A 24180-nucleotide genomic window follows, 5' to 3' on the forward strand; every position below is an offset into this window, starting at 1 on the left:
CTGCCATTATGCTTACTGGACCTTGAAGAGGGAGGAAACGAGCTCAGATTTCCCACAACCCATCACTCCTACTCGTCGATTCAGATCCAATTTACTGCCCTGTCCCTTTCACTATTGCTGACACTGGTCACCTTGCCAAATGGCTTAATTATATGCATTTGTGTTTCTTTTTCACTTTGTGGTGCAGTTGGGAGCTCTACATTAAATATTCCAAAAGAAACGTTGAACTCACTAAACCTTAGCAGGTGCAGAGTGGGAGGTAAAAGCCAAATGCTGCATCAATGACTCAGCAAACAGACCGCCAGTCATCTTGTGTACCAGGAAAAGATTAATATTGTACAATTATTTTTTTGGTAATCTATAATTGATAGTGAGATCATGAGACCAATAAATAGTAAACTTGTATTTGTTTCACAGATACTGTTAAAGTAACACTAGCAGAAATACTGTGCCAAAGGATTTGCTTGTGTTTCCTTAACCTCTTACAGTGAAGGCGAATTTACCCGAAAATACCTACAAACAACATACCCAAAGTAAATTGAAAGCTGCTCTTCAACCATTTGTACCAGCTGCATGATTTTGGTCTCATTAAAAAAATAACTCTCTTATTGTTCTTGCCAAACAGTGAGGAATCACTCCAAGTGCTTCTGGCACTGAGTAATAGTGGTCTGAATATACTGAATTTGAAGAAAATACACGCCATAACTTATTAGACAGGTTTTTCTAAGAGTAACACCAGGCATACACAAACTGTGCAATTTGGAGATATTATAATATATATAATATTTATTTAATTATATTAATATTATAAATATTTCTTTGTTTGAAAATAAATACAATTTGGTGACATTGGATATGACGTATCAAACGGACGAGCCGTTCATTGGCATTACGATACGCCAGTCACCGGGAGGCTGAGCTGCTCCTGGCTCAGCCTGTCAACGAAAGAAGAGGGTGGGCACTTCCTTATAAGTTGACACTCATTGGCTCATAAAGGTTGTTGATAAGCACATGGAAGCTCCGATTGGCTCAAATGAAGTGTCAATCTAACGCTAAGAGTCCGCCTAACATTCAGGAAGAACAATTTATCACATTGAACTGTTTGAGTAGAGCTGGTGACAGGAGAACATTTCCTCATGATTGACATCAAAATCTCAGATTTCCAATCTGAACTTGTTATCTCTGTTTATTTGTGTATTTCAGTAAGATAACACACTGTGTGGGAGTTTCACTACTTACTTCTGCTGCAAAATGACTGAAAGTCCCTGTTCTGCTTGGGCTAATTTATGAACATGCTGTAAACTGCCCGCCTTATGAGGTCTCGGAGGACAGATCATTTGAGGTGGAACATTCAGTGCTTGTGCAACGTGTCAATGTAACATGACGGGGGGAGGGCGGGGGGGGGGGGGGGCTGTGTGGTGTCTAACTGCATACTTTATCAATCATAGGCAGATCCGTCCTTTTAGGAAGTTACTACAGAGTGTGGTGTCATTACATAAACAAACAAATACAGCAGAGCATATTCCACTCAGTCGTCTCTTTGTTTCAGTAGAGAGTTCATTTACACACTGCCGAAGGATGTGGGTCGGGCTGTGAACAAAAGAATAATTAAAGAAAAACAGACACTTTTGTGACAGATAAGCATTTGGTAAGTAGATGTGACTCTCTTATTCTTTTAGAATCAACTGCACACACTTCACTGAAGAGCATGATTAAGCACACAGACACAAGAATAAACCCACAGAGTGACTTATTTTCTGTGGAAATGTAGGATTTCACAATATCCTCCGATGTCTGAGTTGTAGGACTTGAGAAAAATGGCAATGAAGAAATTCCACGGAAAGGCAAAGTAAACAGATCCTTATGTAATATCAATAACTAACTGAAGCAGTAATGATACTTTGATTGGACACTTTTGCATGAACTTGAATAAAAAAAAACTCCAGGCCTAAAAATAGCCCCAAGCAGAGCAGATGTTCATACATAAATATGTGTACTGTGACGTCAGAGACCAGGTCATATGTTTCCTTACTTTTCTAGAATAGCTCATTTAGACTTTTCTTACATAATGAATTGATTTGGAGGTTACTCCATCTCAACTGGATAGTGGGATATATACTGTATTTTGGCCACCAGTTGACAAAGAGGTACGGGTTCTGTTAAGCATTAATCTTTTTGTTCATTCTGCTGTTTCAGCATGAAATGCTACTTTGTGTTCCTTATCATTTTTTTTGCTGCACATGTGAACAATGCTTTTTTTCTTCCTGTGCTGCTTAATATAAGATTTGTATCGCAGTGTGAGCTATTAAAATGAAATATTTTCCTTTCATTCATTAGGAAATATGATTAATGTATGAGACAGCTCTCTTTGAACGTCATAGTTGTTGCTGAACAAAGTGGGAGGGATAATCAGATAACCAAAATGTTTAGTTGATTGTCCCAAACTCCAGGATCATTTGGGCATATCAGTGTTGTCCTTAAGGATTTCTTGTGATCCGCCTTAAAGGAATTATTCCCGGACTGGAGCCTTTCTCACTGTGGCTCACATGACCCTCGCTGCCCTGAGAAGATGCTCATGACCTGTTTGTCACACTGCTCTGCTTTCCCATCAGACACAGGATATGCATGTAAATAGGGGAGGGCTGCAAGCGGAGACATCCTGAATATTGCACAGTTAAACAGATGTTGTTGTTGCGTTGTTATACAGTTCATGTCATCAGCTTCTGTAAAATAAATAAAAGGAAAAAGATGAAGTTTCTTGGTTGGTTTCACATCCACATCTAATGAATAGTGTACATCACCTCAGACATTAAAGAGGTCTGCAGTGGAATGTGGCCTCGTCCACTCCCACAGATAATCAAGCCTTTGAAACAGCACTTTCATATTAAACTAGCACTAAGTCTGAAGTCCTGCTCTAAGAAATGATCTATTACTGCTACTTAAGCATACATACACTGCAGGGTGAAGGCACAGCCTCGCACTCATGAAGATGAAACCAGGGGGTGCTGTGTGTCAGGATTTGTGGTGTCAGCACATGTGAGGAGCTTTAATGAGCACTGTATATTGGGGAATCACACCCATGTCAGGTTATTTATGCATTAAACCAAAGTGGAGCTTGTGACCCTAATCAATGTTAAGTAGTCCTTCCTTTTAATTAATACTCTATTCCATTACTTAAATGACACAGCAGTAATGACGCCATCTGCAATCAATAGGGAACACACTCATGTTATGTGTGGAGGATTTAAAGTCCAGTTCATTTACAGTATGACCTTTTGCTTACAGAGTACAGATAGCAATTAATAAAGCGGTTTATGATGCAGAGAGAGCTGAAGGGAAGCAGGTTAATTTCATTATGTTTACAGAGGTTTTTTGTCGAAACCAATAATCCTTAATGATATCATGTAGGTAAGATTATGATGATTATGTTAGTTTAGATATTTAATAGACAGATTAATGGTGCGAGGTTGAGCTCTGGCCCTTTAATACAGATGTATGATACTCTATTCCTGCCTGGTTCTGCTGTTGGTCTTATTGCCTGGCTAGGAGTCGGTTATGCAGAAACTAACAAAATCAACCTTTTCCTTACTTTTGCATGAATAAACTCACATTGGACACAATTGCACACAGTTTTTTTTTGCAATGCATTTCGGACTCAGGTCACTTACAGCATCCTCTAATTACAAATTCGAGTACCCACTCATGCAGTTTTAATGACACATATCACTAGTGGAAATCTCATAAAACCTGGAAAGAAAAACATTTGGGCTGCATCCAAAAAGGATATGGATCGAATGAGGTCATCACTGTGGTGAACATAGAGCCATTTGTGGGTTGGGTTTTTATCAGACTGTGACTAACAGTGATTCAGGGAAGTGTGTGTAATGATTCAGAGGTGAGTTGTGAGAACTACAACTTCTTTTAGGGGTTTTCCCTACAAACTTTTAAAGCCTAGTGACCTATATGCCTCCCGTACCGCTACAGTACTACTGCATACCTCAGCATCTACAACTTAATTAAGTGTAACCATTTGTCTATTACCCTCTCCTGCTGATTTGACTGGCCCTAGCTATACTGGTTTGCGGGTGATGCATGCCAGTCAAATGATACTGTGCGTTGAAATCAGAGAAGCATGGATCACATCCTGTTCACATCATTGAGCAATGAGTAAGGGGTGGGATAAACAACACAGTACCATAGGAAGTTATTGTGCACAGTAAGTTCATTTTACACTGTACTTGTTGGCTGAATATTACCTCTGAGGCTATAATGGGCACAGTTATTTTTACTCAATCAAAGAATAACTACCTTTTCCTCAATAGTAGTAGTGAGGTGGTGATGTAATACATTTCCCCACATTTACAATGCACTAATTTCAAAGAGGCTGAGTTCAGGCTGAATGATGGCTCTATCTGCACGGGCTTTTGATGCCAGCTGATGAGACGTCTGCACAGATGCCGAGTGGCTCCTCTCAAAAGAGGAGAGTCCTGCCTCTTACCTAGCACAGACAGGCACGAGGCTACTGCTGAGCTGGCACCAGAACAAAGCCCTCAAACAGCTGCTTGATAATGTGCAACCATTAATTACATTCTGATGCCTCAAGTCTGGCCTGTGTCGCTGAGCAGAGAACCCTCGCTTTGCCGAGCATGGAGCAATTATGTAAGAATGCGTTGCACAATGTAAAACAACACTGTACGTACTTAATTATGATAGGCCTACTCTCCTTCACTTTTACATAATCAGACCGTGGCTCTCCTTTAGGACATGAATTATTTGTTTGTGAGTTGAATTGAGCTGGTTGTATTGTGTTATTCAGCTAATCTCTTTTTTTCTAAAACAAGGATGTAAAGTAGTCTTGTTTTTGCAAGCAATAGAAAACTCAAAACAAAGTCTCTGCTGAGGCAATTCTGTATTTGCGTCACATAAAGACCAGAGCCTCAGTTAAGTATAGTGTGACATTTAGTGGATCCCAAGAGACAAAATGAATAAACAAACCTGCAGGGGGTCAAGGACTTAATGACTAGAGTTCTGTATGGCGTGTTCTCCATATATTTTCATTTTCTATTACTCAGCTGTTGAGAAAGTTCTACACACAGCACCACATGACTGTACTCTACTTTTTTTTCAGAAAGACAAACTCCCATTTAGGCTCCCACTTTAACTAAATGGTATTGGGTTGCTTAAGTGCTTGATGATAAGCTACAGTGTAGTGAAGCATTTATCTTTCACTCTGGCAACAGTGGACTGCAGTTGAGAAATGTCTGCTCCTGCCAAAAGAAGAATCACATGTACTGACCCACAGTGCTGGACTTTCTGTTATGTCAATACGGTCAGATCTTGAAATAGAAGTCCATGCAAACTTGCATATTGACCAGGGCAGCTGTGACGTTCTCAATCAACCCTGTAACTTGGATCCTGTGAAAGAAAAGGTTTTTTTTTTGTTTCTTGGATTTCTCTGGAAATACTTTTATGGTAATAGTTTGGACTTTTATGTCTATTAATCCAAGCTTTGTGTCATATATCAGGTTATTCCATCATTCAGGTCAGGAATAGGAAATTGTGCTTCTTTCCTGAATGTTATGAATTGCAAGAAATACAATGAGAAGATTTTGAGTTGCCTGTTCGAAAACTGAGAAGCAGGGATCCCACGGGTATCCCAGCGCATACAGGTAGATATCAGGCTGAGCTCTAATCCAATCACTTCCACCCTAATGGACCCTATTCATAGATATTCGAAAAGGGATTAAATAGTGATGGAAAAGATACTTTCGCTGTTCAAAAAAGTTTGAATTTTTTAATCAAACTATATCCACAGGATTGATAAAAAGGTAGGGACTGAATTGTATTAAGCTTATGCATTATGCTGCAAAGCCTTTGCTCTTCTTTTTAAATTGATGCAAGGTTAAATAAAGTAGCACATGAAGCTCAGCTTTGTTGAATATTATGTTCCTTTGTTCTCATGAACCACTGTCTTAACTACCTGGGGAAGAAAACAAGCATTTCTTCTGTAAACCATATAACCAGCAAGCTGCGCTGCTCTGCCCCAGGTCTGTAGAAAACAAAGGGCTCAGTGTTGTTGATATTTGACTAGGAGCGACATCAGTGCCTAACTGTTTCCCCTCCCTTGAGAGTTATTCTTCAAAGTGGATGACCGGGCAGTTGGTGGATATGTCCACTTTCCAGCGTCACCGCCAACTGCTTCAAAAGCTGTGGCTTACTATGTGTCCAGAACACAATGCAACACAACAGGCAACAAACCAGCCAGGCCCAGCGGTGTTGTATGACTTGTCTTTATATGGTGTGAAAGGCTGATGCTGCTGTTTCACAGCACAATGACTGACAGAAAGCGGAGACTCAGGTCCTAAAGGTAGAGTAGAAAGTGAGTGTTTGCCTGTGTGTTCATGCCAGTCTGTGCCACCATGCAAGGCTGGATTAGCAAACAGGTGAAGCAGGCAAATGCCCCAAGAGGGCAGAAACTCCAGGGGCCACAAAAGCTGTGTGTGATCTGGTTTGTGCTAATTTAATTGATCCTTTGTTTTGGATTATGCATTATTAAAGCACAGTACCATCTGACATGATGCCTCAAGATGACATAAAATACCAAAATAGAGATTATTTTGGTTTTGTACTTACATATTTATTTGTAAAAAAGAATTGGCATTTAACTTTATTAGACAGTAGACAGGTGAAATGTGTGTGTGTGTGTGCGTGTGCGTGTGTGTGCGTGTGTGTGGGGGGGGATCAGTAATCCTGTTGACAGACAAACAAACCAAAAAACAACCTCCTTGCCAGAGGTAATAAAAAAATGAATGATGGCTGGATTACATGTAGCTTCTTCGGTTTCAGGGTCCTGGAAGTGTGCATACTGGCTCACTGTCACGCTGTTGTATCTTAGTGGGACACTTGAATAAAGGAACCATTGTTAATGCTATAAGTAACACCTAGGCTTTTTTCTACTATAACAAGTCAAATAGTCTGTTGTGAAAAGGGCATAGCCTATTTACCTTATTCAAAATAAACTGTTTTTAAGCTTTATGAAAAGCTGTTTTAATACATTTTCAGCCTAGAAAGTAACCATTTAGATTCCCATTATGTGATTAGTTTATCTAAATAACGCATATTTAGATATTTACGGTGACATTTGGAGATGTGAAAAGCTGCTGACTGTGTGAAAGTACAGAAAGCACATGTCGACAGTGTTTTTGTAATTACTCTCAATGCCAGAAGGGAACACACCGGTCAGCACTGCAGGTTTAACCATGGGGTATTAATAGTATTAATAGTAGTAACAATGATAATAAATTAAATCAAGAACCAATCATTTTGCAATTGCTATCTTGTTAGATAGATAGCTAACATTAACTAGCTAGCAATCTAGCTAGCACACAGACAGATTAATTTAATTCCGTCTTTAAATTAACTACCGTTTATACATTTCAACTCTCTGTGTGGACGTTTGTCTACCCTTCTTGCAGTGAGAGGAAGCCCGACGGGCCGGTGTGCTGATATGCTTCGGTACTATTGTAGTTCCTCATAGCGGATCAATCTACAACTAGAGACACTAGGAAGTAATTCAAAATGTCCTCATATGTTATTTCAGGCCATTTTCATATGTCGTCCTCCCAGTCACTGATGGCTGATCGATGTGGTAGCCTACTGAAGTGTAGCTGCTGAATGTCCCCAGATATAATTCATTGTTTTCAAAACTAATCGCACTAAAATGGAAGAACAACACAAATGTGTTTCAACCAGAAGTAACAACATGGGCGGGGCAGCATAAGGTGAATAGGGGCCCAGGAGATCAATTTTGCCCTGGGGCTCCAAGGCAAGTTAATCTGACCCTGCCCCCAATGTGCATCCACAGCCATGCAACAATCAACAATAACACAGTCAGTAAAAAAAACACGTGTATCTACATCCACACAAAAGACAACAATAACCCATCCAACAGCAGAGACAAATAAGTTTGAGATTTTTTAATGTTGAATTTAAGGATTTTAAATGTGTCCCAGACAAATGCATTGACCGTACCTGTCTGCCCTACCCGCTAGGATCCTACCCTCTCAGCCATCCGCCGTTGCCAAGGTTTCCGTGTACGCGCTGCTTGCCTGAGAGAGCGGAGCCGCGCGATTGTCATACAGTATTGCCAGACATGGCGGCGGACCTACAACCCGAGTGGATTTCTTGTCTCCCTTCTTCCTGGAGTTATGGGGTTACTCGGGATGGACGTGTCTTCTTCATTAAGTAACTATCCCATCATAGAACACGGCTCAAGTAATTTCTGCCCGTTTCTGGTTCGAACAAAGTCACCGTGTAATAACGAACGCATTTCTCTCAACAGCGAAGAAGCCAAGAGTACAACCTGGCTGCATCCAGTAAGTGGCGAGGCGGTAATAACCGGGCACAGAAAAACTCCAGGTAAGGTGTCACTTAACGGCTGTCAAGTTTCTCTGTTATGTTTAACATGTCCGCCGTCATGTGTTGTTGTTGAGAGTAACCCCACGCCGATACTTCCCACACTGGGAGAGAGGGAGAGACGTTGACATCCATGCTGTGTTTTTGAATGCACGAGTGTTTTTTTTTTTTTTTGGCGTTGGTGTCGTGTAAAGTGAGCCGTCTCGTGCCCACCTCTGCCCTGCTCGTTCCACTTACTCGCGAGCCCGCAGCCTCTTTTATTTTTTAGGTTGGTCAAGTCAGTGAAGTGGACGTTCGCTAACGTTACGTGTGAACTCGTAAAACGAAGACTTTTACTAACAACAACCAGCATGAACATTTATTTAGGAAGCATTTTATTTTATTTTGAACGAACTAACGGCTCCTGTTTGACCATATAACGTTTGTTCTTTCCGATATGTACACTTCAGTTAACAGAGACAGTTTGACAGGTATAACGTTACAGCAACAGGAACTGGTAATGTTTGCTGTAAATCAAAAAAAAATTGCTTCCTCTAGTCTACCACTTCATAAAGCTTTTGACCATTATATTACGCAGTGCTACATGGACAAAACTAGCTCCTTGCAATTTGTTAGACTGGTGACTTTACCATGCGACTTACTACAGCAGCCTCCTCTCATAACCACAAGTCTCTGCAGTGCTTTCACACTAATGTTATTGAGTGGCTGCAATAGACTGTATGTGGTGGCTTCTGCATCTCAGTAGGACTGCAACTAACGATTTTTTCCTTGATTAATCATCTAGTTTAGTCTATAAATGTCCAAAACAGTGAAAGATGGTCATCAGAATTTCCCTGACCCCACAGTAATTAGAGCTGAAACAATTAGTTGTTTTATCATTAGTCGATGGGAAGATAATTCATCTGCTGATATTTGGATTATCAATTAATTGTGTAAGTAATTTTTCAAGAAAAAAAAGCCAAATATTGTCATTTTAGTTCCAGTTGTGAATATTTTCTTTATTTGTGAAGATTGACTGCTGGTCAGACAAAACCAGCAATGAGAAGATATTATATTGAGATTTAGGAAAGTACGAGGCGTAGTTTCTAATATTTGTTTTTATTACTTGATAAATGATGGAACTGATTAATCATGTTTCAAATTGGTTTCAAATCGATTTATATATTTTTTTAATCAACTAATCGTTGCAGCTCTGCATCTCAACATGTGAATTAACAGCTGGTAGTGCATAGCTCTAGTTGATTTAATACACACAACATCTGTTTGTTCCATCAGTTTGCGTTCACGTGTTTTTGTCCTCCTCTCCCCCTTTTCACAGACCTACCTACTGGATGGGAGGAAGGATATACGTTCGAGGGTGCACGGTGCTTTATCAAGTGAGTTTAACACCGTCCCTCCTCATGATATACACCCATCATAACCCAGAACCTGCACACAAATATCTGACCAGGCCATATGATTTCAAAGCACTTCCCCCTTTTCATGTCACCGTGATTGCAGCATGCTTTAATTATAAACAGGAATTTATTTATCACCAGTTATATCACTTAATATTAATGTAAACGCCCTTCCAATGTGGGGCTTTCCTGAAAACATGCTGTGTATTAGAAGCAAATATTGCATTGCTGTACATTTGGAACCTTTACTCCCCATTTCTGTACTCAAATCAAATCAAATTTATTTGTATAGCCCAATATCACAAATTATACATTTGTCTCAGTGTGCTTTACAGACTGTACAGGTTACAACATCCTCTGTCCTTAGACCCTCGCATCGCACAAGGAAAAACTTCCTAAAAGAAACCCCAAAATTAAAGGGGAAAAAATGGAAGAAACCTCAGGGAGAGCAACTGAGGAGGGATCCCTCTCCCAGGACGGACAGACGTGCAATAGATGTCGTGTGTACTGTAGAAGCCTATCGCAAAAGTTAATGATTACATAGGGACATTGTGCAACTACTAGATAGACATGGGCAAAGTGTGGTTGCTGTCTTGTTGTGAGCCGTTTTATTTATTCAGACTTACCTGGCTCAGAGCTGAGTCTACTTGGAGAGTTGAGCCAAAGTATAATGTGTTCTCGTTTTCTAAAGTTATTAATCTGTCAAAAACAATATTTATCCTCATTGTTTGGGTTTATATAATTTGCTCACGGTTCAAAATGACAACTTGTTTTAAGCAGATGCTGGAAAATATTTCTGAGGTACATGCCATCCTACGATATTACAGGAATTTCAAAAGACTTTTTTTTTTTTTAAAGTCTCACTCCATTGATTTTGTTTGAACATCTTATCCACAGAATGTGCTCATTTGTTGGCACTATGTGGGCAGAAGGAAATGTGATATATCTTCCATGTTTACTGAAACACTTTGATTCTCTCTTTTTGAAAACCAGGGTCTATATGAATAACATTAATAGTTGGCTATGTTACAAAGCCCCTATACTTTTACCTTCCATGGTTGCCGGATGCATGCGCCTGATCAAAAGAGATCACAAGCGCTGTCATTCAGTCAGCACTGATTCATCATCTGTCCTCAGAATGTTTTTGCTATTTTATATGTCCTAATGAAATACCCCTCTAACACAGCAGTTCTAGATATGTTGCAGGTGAATTTCTCTGTCAAAACACAAGAATGTGTAATGATTGAAGACATTGCAATATACAGGCTACAAATTGAGGATATTATGCCTTATTATCCTCACTGAATCCTCTCTCCGCCTTTGACTTCCTCATGAATTTGAGTAGCTTCATGTGTCAGGTTTCCAGGCAGTCCAACTGAAAGGCAGTACTTTTATATTCCAGTATTTTGTCCCAGTGTTGCAGTGCAAAACAGACTTGGGGACCACATTGATCACTGGGATTCTGGCACAGTGATGTCATGGTAATGTTCTCTGTAAAACAAGTAACACAAACTAATCATATTGTCTCCTACAAAGCGTACAGACTGCATTTTGCAAGTGAAAAAAGTTTCATTGCATGCATTAGCTACATTTTAGACTTCATTTTAGAATTCAGTTGGTGTGTCCTTAAAAGCTGCAGATGAATTTGCAGCTTTGTTTTAGTCTGAACTCAGTAACGGTCTTTTCTACAAATTACTTGGCTGCCAATAGAGGTCACTGTACTGTATGCAAAATACAAGATAAACCTGCTGTACACAGGTTTAACAGAGGATTAAGAGAGTAGACTGTAGTGATTAAGGAGATATATGGACAGTTCAGAACATTCCATCTTTTCAAAACATTCAGCATGAAAGAACTTAATTATGTATTATCATCTATTTATTATGTATTATCTCAGTGGATGACAGTGCATCTAATGTATTATGTATTGTGTGATTATATACATTTAAAACCTTCCTCATTCATCTTGATAATAATAGGAAGCGTTCTGATTATCTGACAAATAGATAGAACAAGTAACTGCAACCATTTATTAGCTGTTGCTCCGCTGCTCAGTAGGAGCACCCGTGGTTTTATTTGTTTGTTTGCAAAGAACCAGAAAAACAACATTTGACAACAGTCACAATAACGAAACTACAAAAGCATTTGTTCAGCTACTAAGCTAGTAAGGTACTAAAACACAAAGAAACAGCCCCAGCATATATCCTTGTTTTGACCTGTAATGAAACAGTAAAAAAGGCATCAGACCCCAGTTTTCCTCATTATTGGTTTATGTCACTTACCTATAAATACCTGTCATCTATTTTTTTAACACTGCATAAAAGGAATTAACTGAAAGTTAAAACCTTTTGAAGTGTAAATATATTTTGTGTAGTTCTTTTTCAAGTGGGCTCACAGACAATACTAGTAGGCATACGACATACTGTGCTGCCTGCTTAGTGGTAAGACTATAAGCTGATGCAGATTTTGTGGGTGAAATGCAGATAATTAACCTACATGTCACAGAGGCTGCCACAGTCTGGCTAGTTTGGACTGTTTTAATAAGACACATTTTCCCAGGCTGTTTACTGGGACTGGCCCATGAGGTTCCTCTCTGTTGGTTTACAAGAGCTTTTAGAACTCTAGTTACATGTTTACTTCTGGGCGTATTTGTGTCATTACGCTTGCTGTGTGTACACATGTGGTCAATTCAAGGCAAACGATCAATTAGTCAGTCTTTAGTGATGAAGATGTACTTAAACCTTAGCAAGTGGGCTATGTAAAACCATGCCTGATCATTTCATCGTGACTCATTGTTTTGACATAGAGATTTAATTGACAAGTTTATGTTATAACCTTCTTGGACAGTACTTTATGTGAGGTTGCCAATAAAAGCCTCTGAAAACTTTCCAGAGCAATTAGCCTGACGACACATGGATATGTCTGTACCATATGTTTCACAGTAGGTTATCATTATTTTGCCATCAATACTTAACAATATTGTTAAGTATTGCTCCTATATACCCTCCTCTTGTTTTCAGACTGATTGATTCATGATTGATTCATTTCTATGACTCGGGTCTGATTTGAGCCTGCGAAAGGACGCACATGCTGGCTGTGTGTCTTGGCTGTTTTCATCGGGTTACACAGTGTGAGCACCAAGGAGCAGATTGTGCTGACGTAGACTGTCCTCTGACAAGATGTGTGTGGGAGGTTGGAAGGTGTAGGTTGTTGGTGTGATAGTGTTCACCAGAGGCATCACAAGATTTGATTATTTTATGGCACTGTGAGTTTTGAGTGAGTGAAGGTCAGCGCAGATGTTAATTGAATCAGTCATGGCTTACTGCTCTCCTCAGACTGAGCACTCTCTTTTGAGTTGATGCGTTGTTTGCAGGTGTCCCAATGCCAACACGGCTCTTTAGTTTGGGTAACTAGGCTATGTGTTAACTGGCCAGGACTTGCTCTACCACTAACACAGTGAGATAATGAGGAGGTGTAAGTCTGCAAACTATTAGCCTGTTTATGTCATTCACAGGCAGACGTGTTGTGTTTGTGTTTTGTTTCTAAGTCAGAAAGGACTAGTAGTGAAATAACGAAGTACCCCTGAGCAAGGTTCTTAACCCTGAGTTGCTCCAGGGGGACTGTCCCTGTAGTTAGTTCACTGTAAGTCGCTCTGGATAAGAGCGTCTGCTAAATGACCTGTAATGTAACGAAACAACAATCCACACATCAGAGTAACCAACACTTTCCCCTTAAGATTGACCTGCCTGTTACTCGGTACCTTGTGTCTTATCTCTTGTTGAACTACACTTCTGTGCAAAGATCCGCAGCTGGGCTCCGTGATGCTGAAGATGTTATGCACATGCAAATACTGTGGATGCTGCATCGGCTCTGCAGCGTACTATACGGAGAGACAAGTCATTGGACATTTTATTTTCATGACATTTTCTCTATATGCCTCCTGGGTCAACTAAATTCTACAGCCACCCAGAGTGCAGTTTCTGTTCAGTTTGTTTTTGTTTGTGACGTTTTGATGAGATTGTGCCATCTGGTAGATTTGTGGTTTCCATTTTATCTCTGTAACACAAAATCCCACATTTTAACTTAAGCTTAATTTTCAACAAGACGGGAGGACATCATTTGGGCAATTGAGGTAGCAGTTTTCTCAAAATGTTTGTCACTGTCTGCAAATGCGGATTGTTGACCTGTGATGACCTTTCAGAAGTGTTTATCAGGATAAATGGGGTGAAGTCAGCTTCACTGGTGCAAAAGGCTTAATATTTTTGGTAGGAGAGCGATGACCCTAATTACTTAATCGATTATAATTGTTGCTTCATGGATGCAGGAAGTGTTTACAGCAATTATTCTTATGAATAGACAGGTGCAGATCTCCTGCAAGCTCCCTCTCTGTGTTTGCTATTCTTGTCTCATTTATTCTGTCTGCAAAAAGAGGGGAACTGCAGAAGTCAGGGCTAATTGCTGTAGGTTACACAATGAGATAGCTGATGTCTCTTTTCAGAGGCTAATGAGTGAGTAATAATTACAGTAGTTGGCTCAAACGGCTGGCCTTCACACTATACACCAAGAGTCTTGCTTTATTGCTGCCCTGTTATTAATGTTTCATTTGATAACATTATGTCAGTGTAGTTGAGGGCAATTTGCCACTTCCGAGTGCTTATCAATTTCAGTATAAAGTGCAACTTAAAATATAAATATTGTACTAGTCTGCTCTGCAACCACCACTTTCATTGAGCTGTTCACTTCTACAAATGCATAATACATCACTCAGAACAGAGGAAAGCATGTCAATTGAAATTTGCCGAAATCCCTCAAGTGGATCTCTGTTTAGCTGTTGGCTCATTTTGTGCTTTGAAGGCCCCCACACTGGCTGCCTGCTCATTGAAATGTAAGAGTATCAGGTTGCTCTCATGTGGAGGAATATTCGGTTGTGGTAATTGTCACCAAAAGATTTATAATCAAATCCTTTTTTTTTATTACTCTGTGTTTTTTTTTATTGATAATCGATTAGAGCTTCTGCAAAAAACGACTCTATTTCGACCTTCTATTTCCTGTGACTAATATTTAGCACAATGACTCGCTTACAGTGCCTCCAAACCTAGCATAGTTCTAATTACCCTTCCATTCGAAAACACGCTACACTTTCAGTATACTGAATGGATAGTTTTTGTGTTTTTACTACAGTAGCATTCAAATAGTTAAACTGTTCTTGCCTTGGTTCCTTTCTCTCTAAGTTTCATGTCTGCAGTTCCAGACACTTCAGAGACTGACACTTCAGGGCATGAGTGAAATGAGGCATCTTATCAGACATCTAAAGAATGGATTAGACTTCAAGCATAGGGGATTTGTTTTCATTTTTATGACTGACATCAGCTAAAGTGAGTAAAAATCCCTAATGCTCAGGGACAATTTGAGGAATGAGCTCACATTGATCTTGGTTTCTGTTTCTGTGGGCTTGCAGTGGCTTTATCTGTAGTTTTTAACTGGAATGTTGTACGATTTGAAAGTGGAGGTCTTGCTCTTTCAGTGCAAACATGACGTGATCGTCTGTCAACCCACAACTGTCAGACACACAGCTATGGCAGACTTTTAAGTCTCTCCCTTCTCTCCAGGGAATAATCCCATATTGTATCTGTGAGCAAAGCCTTATCAGACCATTATGAAACCCTAAAGAATACATTTCAAAATTAATTTAAATGCAAAATAAGGCTGTATACTTAATCCTTAATCCAATTCTAGCCTCCACATTTAGGCTAATTAAACTCGATCAGGTCAAATATTGACTTAAAATGCATGCGCTGGTGCATCAAATCAAGTGCTCCGTAGTAAAAAGAAAGTTTTGACCAATCACAAGTACATATTTCAATTACACTGTGATTATGTGTTCTCGGCCTCCAAAGCATGATTGCAGCTGCAGTCAAGAGCATTGTCACTACATGTTTAACTTTCAGTATAGTGTAGCTACATTTATGTCTATGTAGGGATCAATCTTTTATGCCATGTGCATAGAAAATGCTTCTGACTGGTAAGCTAGCAGGTGTGAAATGGTATACTGGGACACCTCAAGAATAGCTCTAATCAACAGTTTAATGTTAAACCACCATAGTAAATCAGTGTGCATGGTATCGCTCTGACACTCTGACAGTGGCTCCATCTCTATAATGTGTTGTGCATGTGTTATTTCATCCAAAAAAATAAACACAACAGTGTTTATAACAGTGTTGAGGAAGTGTTCAGTCTGCAGAAACTCACTATACTGTATATTTGGTATTGTCTAATACAGTGAAAGCAGAAAGTTACATTGTAGTAACCTGCAGCAACAACATTGAAGCTTCATACTATGTTACTAGTTAACTCCCACTGCGGAAACCAACCTCAAACCTATTCAAACCTAATTAACCTTATCCTGTGCAGGGTTGCCGGGGCAACGCACACAAATGTTCTTCTTTTTACACTTTCTTTCAATTAAATCAGTAGCAACGGTCCACTTCCACATTCATTTCTCAGGCTTTGCTTTTCTTAGTGAGTGTTTCCTGGCTGGTAGCACCTTGAAATATTTCAAGAGATTAATTATAAAAAGGCAACAAGTAGAGCCAGTTTCTTTCATTTGTTTTGCTGGAGCTACAGCCTATCCCAGCACACATTAAGTGAGAAGTAGGATGCACACTGGACAGTTCACCACTCTGCAACACAAAGACTGACGACCTCATTCACACCTATGGGCAAATTAGTTGTCTGTGTATCTTGCATGTTGGAGGAAACTTGAACGGCATGAAGACAACATGCAACCTCTTTAAAGAACCTTGTTGTCTTTAGGAAATTACCATAGTATAAGAAGAAACATTGTACTCTGATGTGTTATTTGAGAATAATGGACTGTCAAGGAAACTCCACCTTGTGTCATGCACATCTTTGCCTCTACCTATTTCATTTTGATACACTGATTTAATGTAAAAAGTGTGATGACTAATCTAAACTGTCTTCAGTATTGAACGAAACAATCCTGATGATCTTCGTAATCGTGAATCCCATATGCAACAGTATGTTTTAAAAGACGTGTTTGTTCCCATACACATGGCAAACATTAACAAATGGCACACCAGGGACAATGTCTTATTCAAACGATAAAGCTCTGAGAGAGCGTTTACTCACCCACTTGGCTTGGGGAGGCTCTGATGACTGTGACTGCTGACTCACTAACTCTGTCAGTGCTCGGTCTTCATTCAGTTCACTTGTGTGTGCGTGTGTGTGTGTGTAATGTAATTTAAAAGAGAGACCAGTAGACCTGGATCTGCCGTACATCATCCTCGTCTCCATAACTCTGTTCTGAGTGTGGGTGCTGACTTGGAGACAGACAGTGAACGAGGCAGGCTTTGAGCTGCTCGGACTGCTCTCACGCGTTTCAGTCTGTGGGGTCTCTGCCATCTGGCTAGCACTGGAAGAGAAGTGTGTATGTGTTTTGGTGTTTGGATGCTCTTTGTGTGAACATATGTCTAAGAGATCCTCTGATGTCAGAGTCTGCCCCAGGTGCTGATTAAGACTACACATCAGACTAAGTTATCCTCAGCTGTTGTTCATTGTATTCTCGGCTATACATCTGAGAGTTTTGTGATGCATTTGTTGTTTATAAATTGAGCACACTAATATTTGCTTGTTCCTCTTTTTATAGTATGGGATTGATTTTCTTTTCAGGTTTGGAAACTAAAGGTATGGCTGCTTTTAACAGCATCAAGAGACTCTTTGTCTGCAGTGGTCCCAGTTGCCATCAGCTGATGTCTCTCTAAATGTTATCTGACAGACTTTCTTGTTCTTGTTCTTGTTATTTTTAGGCTGTCAGAGTGCACACAAGCGTCTGAAAAAATAGACCTTTCTCAAATCTGAAACTCAGTGCAATGATTAACTAAAGATTATGTATATAATGCCTAATGGTATAGACTATAGAGTATGAGAGGTACTCTTGGGTTTAGTAGGGGAGCATGCAGCCTACTGTAATTCTTTTGTCCTAAAGCCTCTTAGTTGTGTGGTGTCTTTGATTTAATGCTGATAGAGCTGTTGAACTTGCGTAATCCCTGTAGTAATCTGCAATGAGCCGTCCTTTGCTGATGTTGTGCCAGGTTGAATCTGGGTAGAGCTGCCTTCACGGGGGTCATGCTGTTGGTCTGCTATTACTACACACATTATTAGGTCTACATCTGAGAACTTTGTATGGCAGCCTTGTTACAATTCTTTGAGAATGAATCAGACAGACTTCTCACTATCTATATGTCTTAGGGAACGGCTTTGCTTCGCCAGCTGCTTAAATCTACTTCTACATTCTCTCCCATCTAGTTTACTTACCTTTATAGTTTATCCTTATAGTTGGAAAGGAAAGAGATATGAAGTTGGAGAGGCCCAAGTTAGAAAGTTCTTGCAGCATATGATCTTAAGCCATGTGTGAGACTCCAGTATCCTGGCGGTTCTTTGCTCTCCTCTGATGTCAAATGTTGCGAAAAACCCATCCATTTAGATGAGGAACTCAAGATTTCTCAAAGTTAAAACTTGCAACCATTACAGTACTGATGGTGAGATGCTGTAGAATCAAAACCAAAGCTGAGCATTGTATGTGCATGTGCAGCAACTTGTATTTGCTAATGAAATGCCTTTACTTTGTTTCCATGATAAGCTCTGTGAGCTGGCCGATGGATCTCTTAAGCTCTTATACTGCTCCCATATCATGCCATGGCAAAGCATACTTCTACTCACTCTATCTTTTACATTCTCCCTCTGTTTCTCTTGTCTGTCTCCCTCAGTCCAGTGGACAGTACACGGCCCAGTTGTTTTCCAGATGGTCTGTGATGATTAGGGAGCTTTTGGAAGCTGTCGCTCTGCTCAAATGTTCTACAGCTGTGAGCTTTTGGAGCATCATGTTCAAATGTCCACAGAGGGCTTTGGAACAGCCTACTGTTTCCTGAAACAAATTGTTACAAATTCAGCTACTAAATTTGTCTTTATCCACATCCAAACAGTCAGTACCCTCCCTTTTTTTCTTTCTTAAACTGCTACGCAGAACAAGAATCCAAACCTCTGCTTTTACGCTGATCACACTTTCATAAAAAGGGTCCCCTTATATATTGCAGCGTATCACGCTCATCCAAAAGATTGAATAAAGGGTGTAGTGCTGGACTGATGTACTGGTTTCTGCCAAGTTTTCAATTTAGCAGCAGCGGTGCAGGGATTAATATCGTACCCTCCTGGTCCTGTGGCTTTGGCTTATTCCCTCTCTTCTCTCTCCTGGCAACAGTGTGAGCTGCACCGTTCCCCCTGCAGATCTCACATGTCTCACAATTGTCTCTCCCAGGCACATGTCTTTCAGGCTAGACATAATGTATGCTATCAGCAGGACATTTTTCTTTCTGTGACTCCTCTCTTAAGTTTTTAATCCTCTCACAATTCTCGTCTCTTAAGCTCAGTGACAGCATAACATGCTTTTGGCTCTTAAGGTGTGAGTCTTTGATGTTTTCTTGCTCACAAGAGCCATAAAATAGTGAGTATTAATATAATTGAGAATAAGTGGCTGGCTGCCACATACGTTGATTTGAGAACCCTAACCTTATCTCTAATGGTCTAATCACTTCTAGGAGAGAATAGATGCACTAGTTTTTCCTCTAGTCTCCAGTGCTGGCACTTGTAGAAGCCATTGATCTATAAAGCCCTTATGTAATATCACAGCCCAAAGTGAAACTGCTTTTTACAACCACTTATTGGCCCTCTTGTATGTCTGTGTGGTTGCAGGTAGTGCGAGGCCCATCATGACTTGAGTGCTCTGTAAATTCTGCTGCTAGATGGGGCACTTGACAGATATAAATAGTACCCAGGTCATCACGACTGCTTCAAATAGTACCAAGTTCTCTGAGATGTATTAGTACTATCGGACCCATCAGCTTAGACAGAGATATTAATTTAAAAATTAATCTACATCCTGTGTCTGTGTGTGTCTGTGTCTGTGTCTGTGTGTGTGTCTGTCTGGGGACAGGAAGGGGTGCAGACAGTGGCAGTGATTGGATAATACACTGCATTTATTGATTAACTGTTGGGTAGTGACTCTTCTGCTGTCAGAGTCCTCTCCCACGCTCTGTCCTCGGATCTGAACAAATATTGAACTCCATGCCAAGTCTCTCATTGAATAATGTATACCTACTGTGAGTGATATTGTACCTTTTGTGTTTCTCACAAGCTTAATGTCATCACTGGAGTTACCGGAGGAAGAATGAGCCATACTGTGGTTAGAGTCACAGAAAACATACTAAAACAATGAGCACAAGTTGTTAGTCCAGCAAACACAAAACCCTGGAAAAAACAAACGGCTAAATGTGCATCTATTGATCTAAATTGGTGCCTTGGAGGCACTGCATGTTTCCCGGATATCTAGCCATCTGTTTGAGGTCAGGTGATTCACATGTAGCTGAAGAGAATAGCACAGCTGGGTACCGTACATAGCCTTACCCCCATCTCTACCCTGTGTTTTTTTATTTCTATAGCAGAACCAACATTTTAGGAAACAGTTTGTCCAACTTGACCCCCGAATCCACTTGCTTAGGTGGATTTGTTAAAGCAAGTTTACATTGTAAACAAACACTTACAAATATTTCTTTATATTGATTTCCTGCCTGCTTTTATACTTAAACATCTGGAAATCCTTCGCTTTAAATATTTTAAATCCTGCATTGTTTACGTTGACCTTTTATCTTTCCTCTTTTATAATGCATCGCCACTTTTTACAACACTCTTAACACTGCCACCTGTTACTGCACTTTGCAGTCTGCAGCGATGTCTATCACTTTACACCTGGCTTGTGCTTGTACATGGCACGTACATGTGTGTACTGGCGCACATAGTGGCAGTCCACAGGATACAAACAACACACTCTTACTCATCAAAACATCACTCTACTTGCCACTAGTGGTTAACAACTCCATACGTTACCGTTAAAGGATTGGTGCAAGGAAATCAATCTGTCCCCTTTTTACAGCATATCAGCTCTATGCAGCCTGCTTTCAGTTTCAGTTGGATGGTGTGTGAGAGATGATGCCACAGTGAAGTGAGCTGACAGGGGCTTCATAACTGTAGTAATGGTTGCACCAAATAGTGATCCATCAGTCTAATCAGCTGTCAGCCCTCTGCAATATGTTTCTGCAGCAGTTGGGATGAATGTCTCTGGAAGTCAAGAGTCTGGTTTAAATATCAGCTGCTCAAGGATAAATACAGCCTTCCCACCTCTGTGCTGCTATTCACAAACTGATGTGTGCCGACATTCCTCCTCCTCTCCGGATGAGGGGGAGCCCACTGTTTTTCACTGTAAGACCTCTGCTGGTGGTTCAGATAAATACACCCTCAACTCTGACTGTGATGTTATGATGAGTGTGTCTATGCCTCTGTGCTTCTTGTGTAATGTAGCAAGATTTAGAAGAGATCGTTTCAAGACAACTTCCCATTGTGACCGCTTTATTACTACCTGATGGTGTGTGTGTGTGTGTGTGTGTGTGTGTGTGTGTGTGTGTGTGTGTGTGTGTGTGTGTGTGTGTGTGTGTGTGTGTGTGTGTGTGGGAAATATAACTGTCAGAATTATATAAAGATGATATGAATTTGACTATACTGCTTGCTCCAACATCAGAAATACTTTTTCACATCACATAAATTGCTGTTAAGAGTACATATGTAATAGATGTAAAGTCAACTGCATTTCAATCTCATTCTCTTGAAATGCGGGGGGAACATGTTGTCTATTAACAGAAACTGAATCGGCAATTTCTTTATTCCTTTTTCAAGCAGACACTTGATGGTTCCAGGTTCTCAAATGTGAGAATCTGCTGCTTCTCTCAGTCTTACATCATAATAGTTTGAATATTTTTAGGTTTTGGACTGACATAACAAGATATTTGATAAAGTCGCCTTGGGCTCTGGGATATTGTGAATGTGTCTCTGGTGAACCTCCGCAGCGTAACTGTTCAGAATTAAAACACAAGACTCCATCTTTAATTTAATTTGGCTCAGTTCTGTATAATACTGTTGTCATTCTTTTTGAGTATTTTTAGTCCTAGTCAGATTTAATGTGTCATCTTGAAATTCTTGATGAATGTGGGCGCTGGTCCTTGATGCTACAGACTTGCATTTGTTTGTTAAATTAATCTGAATCCTTCCCAAAATCTATAAGATGTTTTGTGTAGTCATTTGGAACAAGATGTAAGTGGATTGTAAGATCTTCTGAGCTGTTAGATTTGCCTTTCTGCCTATTTGTTTTCATTGTTTATTTATGGGGGAGGGAGGCTCATTAGTCATTCACTGTGGCAGTGTAAATGTGTACACAAGAAATCTGCTCTTTGCCAAGAACTAAATCACAGCTGAAGCTGGCTCACTGGCAAACTTAAAGTTGGCTTTACTCTACCTACAGTCAAAATGTTCTAAACAAATATATATATATATATATATATATATATATATATATATATATATATATATATATATATATACCTAGCCATGACAGTGCCTGACAGGAATTGTTGGCTTATGGCAGATTGCTTGTACATCTTTTAAGTCCCCAGCAACATCTTTAAATAATGCAGAATGCAGAATTATTTTTTAGTATTAACTTTATTGGGAAAAGGCTAGTCTGAGTATAATGGTGGTGTTAATGTGTGGCTATTTAACTCTATATCAATCAGAAGAAAGAGAGGGAGAACAGGAAACAAATGAGTCCCACACTCTAGCAATACAGTTGTGCAGTGAGAAGGCTTATTGGGTGTTCAGTAAAAGTCTTGTTCATTATTTGTATAGACAATGTTAGGTGACTGACAGTCTGAGCACTTCTGAGGCATGAAACTCTTCCAATTGAATCATCGGTACAAAAGACGAGCAACTGCCTTAGAAAATAGTCAATAGTCAAAGTACATATAAACCTAATAGACCTGAATATTAGTCATCTGTGACTCCAAAGCAGCATTTTGATAAGATACATCAAATCTGAAATTCTGTTGCATGTGTCACAAGCAGTTCACTTTTGGAATATGTGTCGAATTCAGCAACTTGGGATTGTCAACAATTAAAATTTGGAGCCAGCCATTCACCAAAATAAAGCCAGACCTATTTGACATGCTTGACAGAAATCCATTTAATTTCATTTTAATTGTGGACAAGAGAGTCCACGTCCCAGCCTAGGCAAGATCTGTTGGACACAGACACTGGTATCTGTGCACCTTGGTGTTCACGTTTCTTGTTGTCCTCGTGATGGCCGCACATCTGAAACCTGTTTAGTCAAACCTGGATGGAGGAACTACGACGTTTCAGATTTCAGGTGGTGCACGGCTCAGAGGCACAACAATTACAGCATTGTGACTCATGCACTCATGTATCATATTGTTTAGCATAAAGCGATCTTTAAGTAAAGCCTCGCAGCCATATTGAGCCAGGAGGTTGTTGGTTATGTTCCAGCATTGTTAAAAGAGCATCATGGTAATGAGGTACTAATAGAGTCATGTTGAGAGCTTTGCTCAGGGAAAGATGAGATAGGTATGTGTAAATTAGACCAGCTTTTCATTTTCATACTCCCACTCTCCACACAAACTGACTAAATAAACCTCGACTCAATGCAGTATGGTTTTGGGCATTAGCACGTGTTGCTAAGCCTCCGTTTTTTTGCATTAATTAATGGCATCAATGTCAAATGCCACGGCTGTACAACCTCAATCACATGCATATTGCTTGCTTCAGGACACAATATTAATAGTCTAAAGGTGTACAAGGGCTCAGCCTCATTTCCCTCCTGGGTGAATACACTCACTCAGTGTGACATGGTGTGACATCACCAATAACCAACACAAGGAGAGATGAGTGTGACTGAGAAAGGAGCAGTGTTTTGTTGACTAACGAAGGACCGTTTGGTCTCTGCTAGTGAAAGAGCATGTGGGGCTGCAGTCAAACAGACATTAAGCATAATAAATCAACTCCAGACTCTTTCTCATAAATAAGTCAAAGTAATGTTGCACAGTGTTCTTAAGGAAAGGACTTTGGAGTGTCACACAAGTCTAGACAGGAGTTTCAAATCCATGACATGCAGTATCATTTCCCTCCTATCACAAACAGCAGCTCTGTTGCTTCCTCGTATTTCTATGGTTTTCATGCAATCTTTATGTTATGGTAACCAGAGAACCCAAGTGCAGAACAGAGGCAGGAGGCAAAGAGTTGGGCAAAGTAAACGTATTTAATGATACAACGTTCGGTTTTGAGCGGTAGGGGGTCCGGTGCTGAATGGAGCCTGGGAATGGAGAGGGCGAAAGCAGGATGGGGTCCAGGGCTGAAGCCAGGGGGGAACCGAGCAGGCTGGAGAGCTAGCAGACGG

The 24180-nt window shown here is 40.1% G+C and overlaps 1 protein-coding gene across 1 annotated transcript in view; it reads left to right on the forward strand.

Annotated features, from left to right (window-relative positions):
- The first annotated feature begins 8091 nt into the window (after window positions 1–8091).
- The window catches only part of LOC115009638 (pleckstrin homology domain-containing family A member 5-like), a 73534-nt gene continuing 57445 nt past the window's right edge, over window positions 8092–24180 (forward strand). Inside the window, 3 exon segments of the mRNA XM_029433777.1 lie at window positions 8092–8244; window positions 8342–8418; window positions 9734–9791. Of these exon segments, the coding sequence (XP_029289637.1) occupies window positions 8153–8244; window positions 8342–8418; window positions 9734–9791 (227 nt within the window). The 5' untranslated portion in view covers window positions 8092–8152.

The sequence above is a fragment of the Cottoperca gobio genome, chromosome 6, assembly GCF_900634415.1.
Source record: "Cottoperca gobio chromosome 6, fCotGob3.1, whole genome shotgun sequence".
NCBI classification, from domain to species: domain Eukaryota; kingdom Metazoa; phylum Chordata; class Actinopteri; order Perciformes; family Bovichtidae; genus Cottoperca; species Cottoperca gobio.